This window comes from Cygnus atratus, chromosome 2 (genome assembly GCF_013377495.2).
Source record: "Cygnus atratus isolate AKBS03 ecotype Queensland, Australia chromosome 2, CAtr_DNAZoo_HiC_assembly, whole genome shotgun sequence".
Taxonomy (NCBI): domain Eukaryota; kingdom Metazoa; phylum Chordata; class Aves; order Anseriformes; family Anatidae; genus Cygnus; species Cygnus atratus.
The window spans coordinates 96,175,471-96,187,488 of record NC_066363.1 but is presented as its reverse complement, the minus strand read 5'-3'; the positions used below and the strand labels follow the sequence as shown (position 1 = coordinate 96,187,488).

General features: G+C 38.7%; 1 protein-coding gene across 1 annotated transcript in view; it reads left to right on the top strand.

Annotated features, from left to right (window-relative positions):
- Positions 1-12,018, top strand: part of AHRR (aryl hydrocarbon receptor repressor) — a 95,273-nt gene that overhangs the window by 22,900 nt on the left and 60,355 nt on the right. Inside the window, exon 3 of the mRNA XM_035550599.2 lies at positions 1,342-1,523. Coding sequence (XP_035406492.1) covers positions 1,342-1,523 — 182 coding nt within the window. The remainder of the gene's footprint in view (positions 1-1,341; positions 1,524-12,018) is intronic.

Below are 12,018 nucleotides of genomic sequence, written 5' to 3'. Positions count from 1 at the left end.
AGCTGTTAGCACACCCATCTTTTCCTTGTCCACCATTTCCCATTCTTGCAGTATTTTTCCACTCTTTTCCCCCATGATCTTTCTCTAAATGTCTCTTCTGAAGAAAGGGCCTCAGGAGAAATGTGGCAATGTGCCATAACACCAAAGAGAAAAAGGGCGATGTGGGAGTGTGGTGGAGACCACCAGACACAACACCAAGTGCCCAGGACGATGCTAGCTCAGCTGCAGCCCTGGGTTGCTGTAATCCCTTGGCGATTGTGTATTCATGCAGTTTGCAGCTCCAGTGGCCTGTGGCTTATTTTTGGATAAAGCATGTGACTACTGCTTTGTCCAGCAATGGCTGTCTGCTGGAGATAACAGCCTTCTCGACCTTACCACAAACGTCTTGGTACTTACGTGACAAGTCTGTTTTGCCCACTGAACATCCCTCACTGTCATGCTGGACACCCCAAAATTGATCAGCCCTCACTGGACGCCCCAAAACCGAGTAGTTTAAAATTCACCATTTTGCCTGTGCAACTTTAATCTAACACCTTCCTCACTGGGGATGCATTTCATCTTGTACATTTTCACAACAATTGTTCTGAGATATCTGGTCCTGTTCACTGCATGGACACACCATGGGGCTGGGGTAGGAGTGTTTGGTTTTGAAATCTGAATAATGTTAATCTTAATGTTTTGGGAGGAATATGAATGTTCTTAAGAGAGAAACCAAATTCTTATCTTTGTTACTACTGACATACAAAAGATAAAATGGAGAACGTTCACGGGAGTTTTGAGCCTGGCAAAAGAATGTCTCTTCATGTTGCTTCCCGTACTCTTTTTATCATGTCCAAAGACAGGCTCTTTTCTTGATTATCTCCTGAGCTACAGGTTAATTCTGAGTCATTAAATGGAGGACACTAAGATGCTTTAAATGAATACAGTGGGTGCTGAATAGGTTCATCCATTAGTCATGGTAATTTTATTCTGCTGTTCAGATACTAATCTGTACAACATTGATGAGAAATCATTTTTTTCTGGTGTTCACTAAGACACAAAGATAGTGCCCATTCCACTAAGATCAGAGGGTCCTGAATAAGAGATATCATTTCTTCATCCATTTTCCACTGGGTAGATGTGAAAAGAGAGGCCAATGTCCATGTCTTTGCACAACGGCAGACGCAGAATGGTGAAATTTAAAATGTCTTTTCAGCAGGGGATAGAAACTTAGCAGATTTGCATAGAACCTAGATTAACTACGCTTGTTATCAACTGACTGCAGACAACATCTCAGTCCCTGCTTGTACTACCTGGAGGTAAAACAGGTAATCGAAAATGTGATTCTCTTCTCCACCACAGAAGGCCTGCAGCTGGGAATGAAAAATCAAATCCTTCAAAGAGGCACAGGGACCGTCTGAATGCAGAACTTGACCATCTGGCCAGCCTCCTGCCTTTCCCACCTGACATAATATCCAAGCTGGACAAACTGTCCGTGTTGCGCCTTAGCGTCAGCTATCTGCGAGTCAAAAGTTTCTTTCAAGGTAGGTCTCTTTAAGATATCAGTATGCCATTAAAAGTCTCCCTCTTGCTTATTGCTGCTTTCTACTAACCATGAGTAAAATTAAAATGTAGTATTATACTGGTAAAGTAAAAAAAGAAAGATCTAATCTCTATTATTGAACGTACTTATCTTGCGTATGAGATGTTGCTTTGGAAATGTTGTGCATTTCCTCCTATGCTGTTTGTGTGTTTTTTACCAAATAATGGGATAACCCCCACCCTTCCTCAACATACTTTAGGAAACAGGAAAACATGACTTTAGAATACTTAAACTAGCAAAGAGTCTTGGGACAGATGTAATACCTGTAGCTACTTTGTGCTCCTTTTTTGAAGCTATTATCGTTCATGTTTACAATGTCTGTTTAAATACAACGTTAAAGTAAAGAAACTACCGTATTACCTGTATTTACTGTATGCCCAACGGGAAATAGCCTTGCTTGAATGGCCAGGAAGATCACTTTCTTTTGGTATAAGCGAGATCTGAAGTTTAAAGTGTTGACTAAAGCTGTAATAGGCTACACTTTGTTTTTGTAGCTGTCTGGCACACCTTACAATGAAAGCCAAATGTGTGTGTTCAGATGTACAGAACAAGAATTATTCCAAATTTGAAGACAGTTTTCATTTCTTCTGTTACTGTAGTATTCACAAAATCTGCAAAATCTGGATTAAGGATTCAACAATGAAAATCTTCTCAAAAGTTTGTTTTTTTTTTAATGAGAAATAAAAGCCTATTTGAAGGAGTATAACTGACTAAAACTTATAGGTGGGCTGCAGAGATGAACAGCAGTATTATTTATGGATGTTATTTTCCTTTACTACTCTTTACTACTCCTTTCTGTTACTATCCCTTATTATGTACAGTGTGTACAAGGGAGACCTTTTATTTTTGACTGAAGAATAATTGTTGGTTGACCTCTTTTTTTTTTTTTTTTGGTTTTTAAATTTTAGTATAAAAATAATGCCAGATTTTGAAGAGGCTTTGGCAGGCTGCACGACACGCTACAAGCTGACATCACGTATCACGTTACAGGTGGTGATATTACTGATGGCAGGAGCCTCCCATGTCAACGGTGGCAGCTGGCTGCCTAGCCTCTGTCATTCGGCAATTTACAGAGTGCCTCTCTTCCCCTTTGTACACATACCTGAGTGTTATTACCCCTTCCTCTGAGCTCTGCTTTCATTTCCCTTGGATTCACAAGGAATAAGCTGTCTTCAGTTGCCTTTACTACTCTTCTGCCTGAGTTTCTAATATGGATTGTCCTTTTTTTTTAAAGGATAAAATAAAACAAGTAAAGCCAGACTTCATTACTCTGAAATGTTCCATGTTTGAAGAGACTTCATTTAATTTAATCCCCAAATTACCTAATTGAACACATAGTTTGTGTTCCCTTCATTCTTATTTTTAAATGTTTACATCGTGAAACTAAGGTTACAGAAAGCATTGTTTATAGTAAAGGAAGGAAACTACATGCCATTTTAAGACAGAGAGCAGGCTGGAGGTTCAGGAGGGTGGAGTGAAGGAGAGGTGAACCCTTGAAACAGATCCGGACAAGGAATGGGTGCTAATGTCTGGTAAGAGCAGGAGCTGCAGCCTTGGCTTCACATCACGCCATCATCTACTTCCTTGTAGTTGTGTTGTGGAGAAATGAGGCAGAGTTGGGTTTTTTAACTGAAGATTTGGTAGGAAGTCACCTAAAAAAACAAACAAACAAGGATTATCCCCAATGTTTGGATCTTTGTTGTGACGAAAGAGCATAGAAGAGCAGAAAAGGCTTCTTTGTGGCTTTTATAATCAAAGGATGGTACTATGTTAGGAGTTGTTAGAAAAACTAAAGATAGAGAACAGACCAATGATATGCAGAGATATTATAAAATTGAATACAAAAAATATATCTGGAAAAGCTGACCTAGAATATCCATACTAATTCACTCAGGGACAATTAATTCAAAAGAACTGGTGTTCAGTAGAAGAGAGAAACCTGGAAAATAGAACATAAAAACAATAATCGAAGAGGGACAGTGGTCAGCAAATTGTTCTGTGCTTGTAATACGATATGTTGACATAAACAAGAAAGCCAAGTGTGGATTTTGGTCTGTTTGCCCAGAGGCAGCATGTCACTAAACAGGAAGGTTATAATCCCTCTCTGCATGAGACCAGCATGACTCCATCTGGAATACAGCTTTCTGTTGTGGGCATCTCCTGGTCACAAGGGCATTAGTACATATAAAGACGTTTGGAATAAACACAGTCAAGAAGTGACTGTAAGGCTGGATGGCCAAAAAAAAAAAAAGAGTAAAATTAGCTCAAACACGTACAATTTATGTCCTACGGCTGTTCTTCTTCATGGGGGAGAAGGATGGCCTGTGAGACAGGAAGGAATTGCTAAGGACATTTTAGTGGAGAATAATGAAGGACCTAAGAAGCAATGATTAGCATGCTGAAATTTGGCTTGAATATCAAGCAAATCATATCTGTAATGAGTTCTGTTCAGCTATCCGATATTCCTAAAACTGATGCAGTGGAGATTCAGCACATTCAAAATTGTAGTCATAATTGGACACACAGGCATGTTCATCCTTCTTTTAAAACACTGTTCTTTGAGTTTTAAGGAAGTTAAGCTTAAATCCTATGTTTAAAAAAAGTGTTTGTAAGAATGCTTTTTGCAATTTTTCTTAAAGCTTCAAGGTGCTGCTTTACACATAAGTTCACGTATGACATTGCCATTCAACCTATAGCAGTTTGTCAATTCCTGTGACAGATTATAATTACACACCTTCAACAGTTCCAGTGGTTTCCAGACATACTCGTTGACTTGCCACTAGGTGTCCTTTCAGTAGCTACTCTGGAATCCTCGGTGTGCAGCATAAATGTATTTATAGAGATCAATAGCTAATTAGAGGGCATGGAGTGACCTCAACATGTTGATTTCAGGTGTGGAAATAACTTTGCAAGGAATTAGGTATTAGGGGATAGCAAGTATTCATTAGTCATGTATTCCCTTCTTGGTGACCATTATAGGTTAATACCTTGAAGCATATGGCCCGTTCATCTTAGTTAATTATTTAAGCAAAAGTTCTGGCTCTTTTCCAAAATTGAGATCTGGTTGTTAAGGCAGGTTATACTAGTTATCAGTTTAACGGTCACTCTGGTGGATTTCCTCTGTCATTCTTAGAAACCTTTTCCTTTGGCTTCGGAACAACTCCTCTGCCTACTGGGTTTACAGCCTTCAATCTCTGTTATCGGTTAGCAGTGGCTCTATTAATAGTCCCACTCCCCCAGGCTATATGCATTTAGTCGTTTTGCATTTTCCTGATAAGCGCTTCAAAATGGCTTGCGGCAGTAACCTTACAATCTCACCAGATCTCTTGTATAAGACAGCACAGATCTGAACGGGTACTGAGGCTGAGAGACATCAACTGCTACAGGAAGCTGTGCTGGTCATCTGGCCCTCACAAAAATTTGCCTTGGGTGGGACTGCTGTGGGTGTGGAGTGGTACTTAATGGCTGTGACCACTTGAGCTCCCTGGACCTCTGTCTTGGCCGTATTCCATCCTGGATCATTGTATTCTGTCTTCCTTTACCACTCTCGACAATACACCCTTCAGTACCTCTTATTTCTTAGTTTTTCCAGTGGTGGAAAAATGGTGGTCTTGTTCCACTTCAAACCTGACTCCCTTTCATTGATCATTTAACTTGTCCCCTTCTTGTACAGCTTTTACTTTTGCAGATTAGTGTAAAAAGAGTAGCACCTTGTTCTTTTAGCATCTCAGATTTGTTCTGAGAGGCAGTTAACTTAAGCTTCCTGGTACCTCTAAGGAGAACAGCTGTGATAGTTTAGATAGACCAATAGATGAAATAAGAATACAGTTAGAACTAGAAATTAAATTTCCTAATTTTTTAGTTCTTAGTGTAAATAATAATCTTGTACTGATAGGCCACTCAAATTTTCCTTCAAAATGCCAGTCATTAATGTTAATGCTTTTAACCATAAGCATTCCTAATTAATGATAACTAATATTGCCAAGTGCAGTCTTAGATGTCAAAAGTAGAGACTTTAATGTGGGCGATTCTTCAGTTATTCAAGAATTGAGGGCATTTTAATTCCTTCACTGCATAATTCAGATAAAAAGTAATTTAATCCAATAGTCTATGTTATGGTACCCATCCAGACATATAATGCATGGATAAATGTGTATTTTTCCTGTTTATATGCACATACACATTTGCATGCAAGCAGGTAAACATGCATGCACAGGTAAAAACAGTGGCTTCTCAAAAAAAATCTCCCTTGTGCTATTATTTTGACATTTGGTGTTTATTTAGTACCAGAATTCAGTGCCTTCTCTGTATTTACTTACTTCCAGACTTCATTTCATCTTGAAAGCTGAAAATGTGATTGATTTATTGGTGACTAAGTAAGGAATGTAGCTAGTCCTGGATTAACTCTGAGAATAAATAAATTAAAAGTTTCTGTAAATTTTACATTAAAATTGTAATCCAGATTGTAATTCAGAAAATAGTGACAGTCAAGTGTGGAGACATTTTCTTTGAACTGCCTTATGTTGAAGTTATGTGTGGATTTTAAACTGAATTGCAACAGACTATGAAACATTTGTCTATAAATTTTAGTTTGTCTGCTTCCATGTAGAATTTCAGATGTTAGGAAATAGGCCTGTAAGGGACTTTCTCAGTGAATAATCAACTGTTCCTAAACCTGAGGGACATTTGTGTAATGTTTTTATGAATGTGCAACGTCAGTGATTCCACACCTTCCTTGGCAATCCTCAACATCCGGTTCATATCTCTCCTACTGCAGTTTAAGCCTTCCTTCTTCTTAGAACTACTTATTCTCTTTTCTTGTGACACCTCTGTTTTTACAGCTGTGAAGGTGTCTCATGTTTCCCCCAGTCTTTTCTTCTTTAGACAAAACAGCCCTGCCCTGATCCCGATTTTTTTTTATTATTATTTCCCCTCCAGAGCTGTATTTTCCTTAGTCATTCTTGTTGCTCTGCTTTTGTCTTTTTTCAGCATAAGTTCAGGGCACCATGCAATGCATCCTTCAATTTTACAGAGAATGATTGATAGCTTTTCTCAACTTTTCCCACACCATGGTTTCGTAAGTAAGCTTGGCCCTCTTTACAAGAAGTTTCTTTAGTTTACTTACGAAGATATTGTGAGGCTTTTCTAAGTTATGAAGACATGTAATATCTATTGTTGTTCTTTCTTCCCATTCACATGTCCTTTTATAGAGGGTAATTAATTTGGTGTGACACAGCAACATATCCGTGGCAGATCTGTTGATTCCTATATCTTTGTTATTAAGTTTTTACAAATAGATTGATTTCTTTTTCCAGTGCTTTTCTAGGGATTAAAGCCCAGCTCAGTGGTCCTACTATTCTTTGATTTCTTCTTCCCGTGCTTTCTAAAGATAAGCTCCATGTCTGCCCTCTTCTACTCTTCCAAAATCTCCCCTCATCACAATTTCTCATAGATTAATAGCTAACAGCTCTGAGAATGCTTCAGCTCAGTCTCAGAACATGCTGCAATGGATTTTGCCAGATGCAACCAACTTGCAAACACTAAACTTATGCAAGCACTGGAGGTGCTAACCTTGTTGCTAGTACTTGCCAGCAGTATCTGTCTGATCCTAGCTGATGAAAGCAAAAAGGCAATAAACACTTGAAACTTTTGGTGTAGCATCTGTGGCTGAGTAGCATCTCAATATCTATTTCTGAGCAGCAGAAAACTCTTTTCCCAGTCTTTTTATATGGTTAAAGGACTTCCAGTGTGCTTTTAATAACCTCTCCTTTCTTGATACATTTTATTTTATGCATTGGCTTTTCTGTTTTTCTTCTTACACAATTGTGCTTTATTTCATTATTTATTTATTTATTGTGAGCTTCCAATCACAAGAACTCAGGATTTTCTTAAGATGTTCTTTTGCTATCTTTCCCACTCTTCATTGCTCTTGAGATACTTTACACTTATTCCCTTCAGCCTGGTTTGTTGAAAGAACTTCGAACTTCTACTTCCCTTACATATCTATCCTAAGAGATTTCACCTTCCAGTTCTCCATGTGTACTGGAGTCTTCCTTCTTGAGATCTGGTGTCTTCATTATGCTGTCGTTTGGATTCCTGCTGCTATAAGAGCCATTGGGTCCGGGATTTCCCGGTCACTTTCACCAAGACACTGTCCCAACCTTCTCACCAGTTTCTCCTTTTCAATTCAATCTCTTCTAAATATTTATTTATTTATTTTTCCAGTTCTGGCAGGATAGCACACACTGTTTGGTTTCTGTCTTTCTTCTGATTTAACATCATATTAGCAGGTCATTTCCTCTTACTCAGTTATGTCTTTGGTGTGATCCAATTCCCACTGATGTTTATCTTTAATGGAAATTGGATTTATCCCTTTTAAGAAGAAAGCAACAAAGGATTCCTCCCAGCTGGCCTGAGTTTGAGTGTCCACAATTACTTGCAGTCTGTTCCAGCTTTCATCTCCTCCTCCTGTATCCATGGTTGTTGATCTTCTAGCTCAATAACATGTATGGATTTCTTACTACTTTTATTCAGATTCCTTAGGTTCATTAGATTTTTTACATTAGGCCGTCCTAAGAAGAGACCATGAGACTGTACCTTAATGTAGAATTTGAACATTTAGTACAACAGTCCACACCCCATAGCTGGCAGATGTGTTTCTGGTGAGAGGTATGTCAATCCAGAAAGTTACAAAATTAAAACTTGAGAAGGGTAAGGGAGCAAAGAATGGCCTTGCTTTCAGTGCATTATCCACACCATAATGCTATTCAACATTTCTTTATGAGTGCTGCTTAGCTGAACCAAAGCTCCTCTTCTGACAGTCCAGGACTCCACTGCAGTGCAAGCAGAGGGGTTCTCAGGCTTCCAGTTTCTTCCCGTTGCCCTTCCAAACATTTCTGTTTTCTTTTCAAGAGTTTTTTTTTTTTTTTCCAAAATCTCTCAGCTATTTTTTTTTCTTTTTTTTTCCCCTGGATTGCCAAGTTTTGCTCTTTTGGTATAAACATGTTTTTTAGATTTCATTTAACATTAGCAAGGAAGATTTTTCCACAACAAAATTTAAAAGGTTTTGAAACTGAACTCATAAGTTTGTGTTTATTGTTACAATTATGGCCTATACTGAATACATTTTTAGGGGAATTTTCTTCTTTCATTTGTTAGCTGGTTCATGTAGCCTGAAGCTTTCCCTTAAATGTTAAACCATAGTCTTAGTGAATCACAGAATCACAGAATGGTTGAGGTTGGAAAGGGCCTCTGGAGGTCATCTGGTCCAACACCCTGCTCAAGCAGGGCCACCTAGAGATGCTTGCTCAAGACTGTATCCAGGAGGCTTCTGAATGTCTCCAAGGAGGGAGTCTATACAACCTTTCTGCGCAACCTGTGCTAGTGCTTGCTCACTCACACAGAAAAAAAGCATTTCCTAATGTTTAGAGAGACCTTCTTGTGTTTCAGTTTGTGTCCATTGCCTCTTGTCCTGTTACTGGGCACCACTGAAAAGAGCTTGGTCCATCCTCTTTGCACCCTCTCTTCAGGTATTTATACGTGCTGAGATCCCCCTTGAGCCTTCATTTCTCTAGACTAACGAGTCCCAGCTCTCTCAACCTTTCCTTGCACAAGAAATATTCCAATCTCTTCGTTGTCTTTGTGGACCTTTGGTGGACTCTCCATGTCTTTTATACTGGACATGTTTAGAACAGACATAGAAAAGTAAAAGAAGGAAAGATCTGGAATGTAAGTAAGTGTTATAAGAGACACTATGTTGAGAACAGGATAAAATGCCTAGATCAGCAGTCATGGAATTATACCTCCTTGACTCCATCTCTTCACTCCCACTAATCCTTTCTTACTATGATTTATATATTGATTTCAGTTATGGAAATGATGAGAGGCTTTCAGATTATCCTTAAGCCTCTAGTTTTTGATGAAACCTATACTTTGAGTTACAAATCCAGGATTTCAGTTTCAGTCTGCTTAGCTAGGGTTGAAGCTGATACCTTGAGTCAAGAAGTGCCCAACATATTTGTATATTTTAACGTTTACAAGTTTGTTTTTTAAAGACATATTCTACTGATTTAGAGCACTCATGGTGCTGTCCTCTGAAATTGAATGCCTGAATGATTTCTGTATTGCAAGGGAAATAAAGACTTTTTTTAAAAAACACATACAAAATATCCTTAGGGTATCTGTTGCTGTAGTCCATAGCCATAACTTATTAGATTGTCTATAAGAATTTAGGTTGTTTAGGTTTCTTCAAGCAGCGTATTTAACTTCTTGCACAGTAAAAGAACCTTCCTGGTCAGAGTAGGTAACAGGTAAGGCTATTCCAGTGGCTGTACTCAATCATCATATTCAATTAACCAACACATTTAGAATGTTTAAGCCAAAAAGGGACTTCTTGTGAAAGAAACAGGTTTTCCCGCTTCTTCTGCTCTATAATTTTACCATTTTCTTAACGATACAGCAATTGAAAAAAGGAAAGAATATTCTCATGCAGAATTGGTATATAAGTAAATCTTTGAAGTAAGACCTACTTCTCCAAGTCATTATCTAATCAAGAGCTAAAATGCTACATCAGTGAAATTTTAGTAAAAGTGTCAAGACATTAAGACGGCTAGCTGCATTTATTCCTTACTGATACCTAGCAGGACTCAATTCTGGAGAAGCAGCTGCACATCTACTTTCACCCATGTAACCCTTTTTCAAGCTGGTTTATTTTGACTAGGCCTTTTGACATTTTTGAATGGCATCACATTAACACATTGCTTATAGCAATGCTTCACTTTTTCTTTTCCCCTTATTTCCTGCGGAAACCATTCATTGTATGTAACAAATACCGGAGGTTGCTTGTCCTCATGGATAACCTGAAGAAGAACTCTCTGACCCTTGGGAGACTTTTGCTGACTCTTGGAAGAGGACCTTGTCTCACCTTTGTGCCTTGTTGAAAGAGCATTGAAGGTTTTTCTACCTCTTCCTGCTCATTGGCTTTCTCCTTAATTTCTTGCAAACAATGTATGTTTTGTAGGAGAAGCAGAGTAGATTGTTCAAGCAGGATTCAGAATAAGCCTACATTCAGGAAGAACAAGAGGACTATAATATTTATTGAATTCCTGTCATTTTTGAAGATCAAGGGAACCTGTTGGTGCAACGATACGTTAGATATCACATTCTCAGGCTGGCTCTAAATTCCATACCTATTTTTTGGAATAATGGCAAATAAAGGATGTTAGTTATAAATAATTGTCAGTTCTTTTCTGGTACTCCTTTAGTACTCATGTGTCATGTGCTGTGGGTTGTTTATATTGGCAGACCTTGTAATCTTAGAGCTGTTAGGCTATGTCAGGCTTCTTGCAAAGAGAGTTGGACTCTATAGACTTTGTGCTGTCTTTGGGGAATACACCATGGTTACAAGTCTTCTTGTAGAACTTCCTTTTCCAGTTCTGGATCTGTGTCTTATACCATCTTTCTATTGCTGAACGCCATTCAGCTGAAAGTTCCTGTAGGCCTCAGTGTTTCTCTTGATACTGGTAAGTCTGACTATAAAACCGGAGAGCTGAAAATGACAAGTGACAGGAGAAGAACCTTTGACTATTTGATTTCTCCTAAGGTCATTTGGCACTGGAATAGTTCTGCTGTTTCTAGCAATAGAAGTACACTCAGAACCAGACAACATGGTCACAGAAACAAGTAAGGGCTGCTTTTATAGGTGTTCCCGCAAACCACGGCTGCTATATTGGTCCAATGCGAGGGGAAATCCCCCAGGCAGTTTGAGCCATTAAGCAGAGGTCTTTATCTTTGTCCAGCTTGATTAGTCATTTTTAACCATTCTGATTTGGTAGGCTTTTATGCTTGGTTCCATTTGGATAGTTCACAGTATGCATCTCATATATCATTGATATAAATAAATGTACGCATATGACAAGGAAAGAAATGGCCCCATCTAAACCAGTAGACTGATATACGTGCTCTTTTGTATTCACAGATGTGATCTTTCTTGAGCACTGTGCTTGCTCAATCCTTCCTCTGCAGCAAAGATCCTCCTTGGCCCAGCCTGTTACCAGCTGTTGAAATACCCTCCTAGCCCCCTGTGGATCAAGTTCTATTCTCCTACGCTGTAATGAATGGTCTTTCTATGGCCTCATTTTCTTGAGTTAAATTGTATTTGGATGTTGGAGACTGAGAAAGAACTTAGTGTAGGTTTAGTTCTACTGCAGCCCAAGTGATCCTTGGATATAGAAACAAGATTGGTTTTCACCATAGGAAATATTGTTTTTTCACTCCAGAAGTTGCTAGAAATTGCAGTAATTGTAGAAGGTAATAACAATAATTTTGCCCTAGTCAGTGCTGCAGTGGATGGGAGGTAGGAAAGCATTCCCTCAGGCATGAACTTTGGCTTGGTTTACACTTGTTCTCAGTTTCATGACTGATTACTGTCTCTGAGA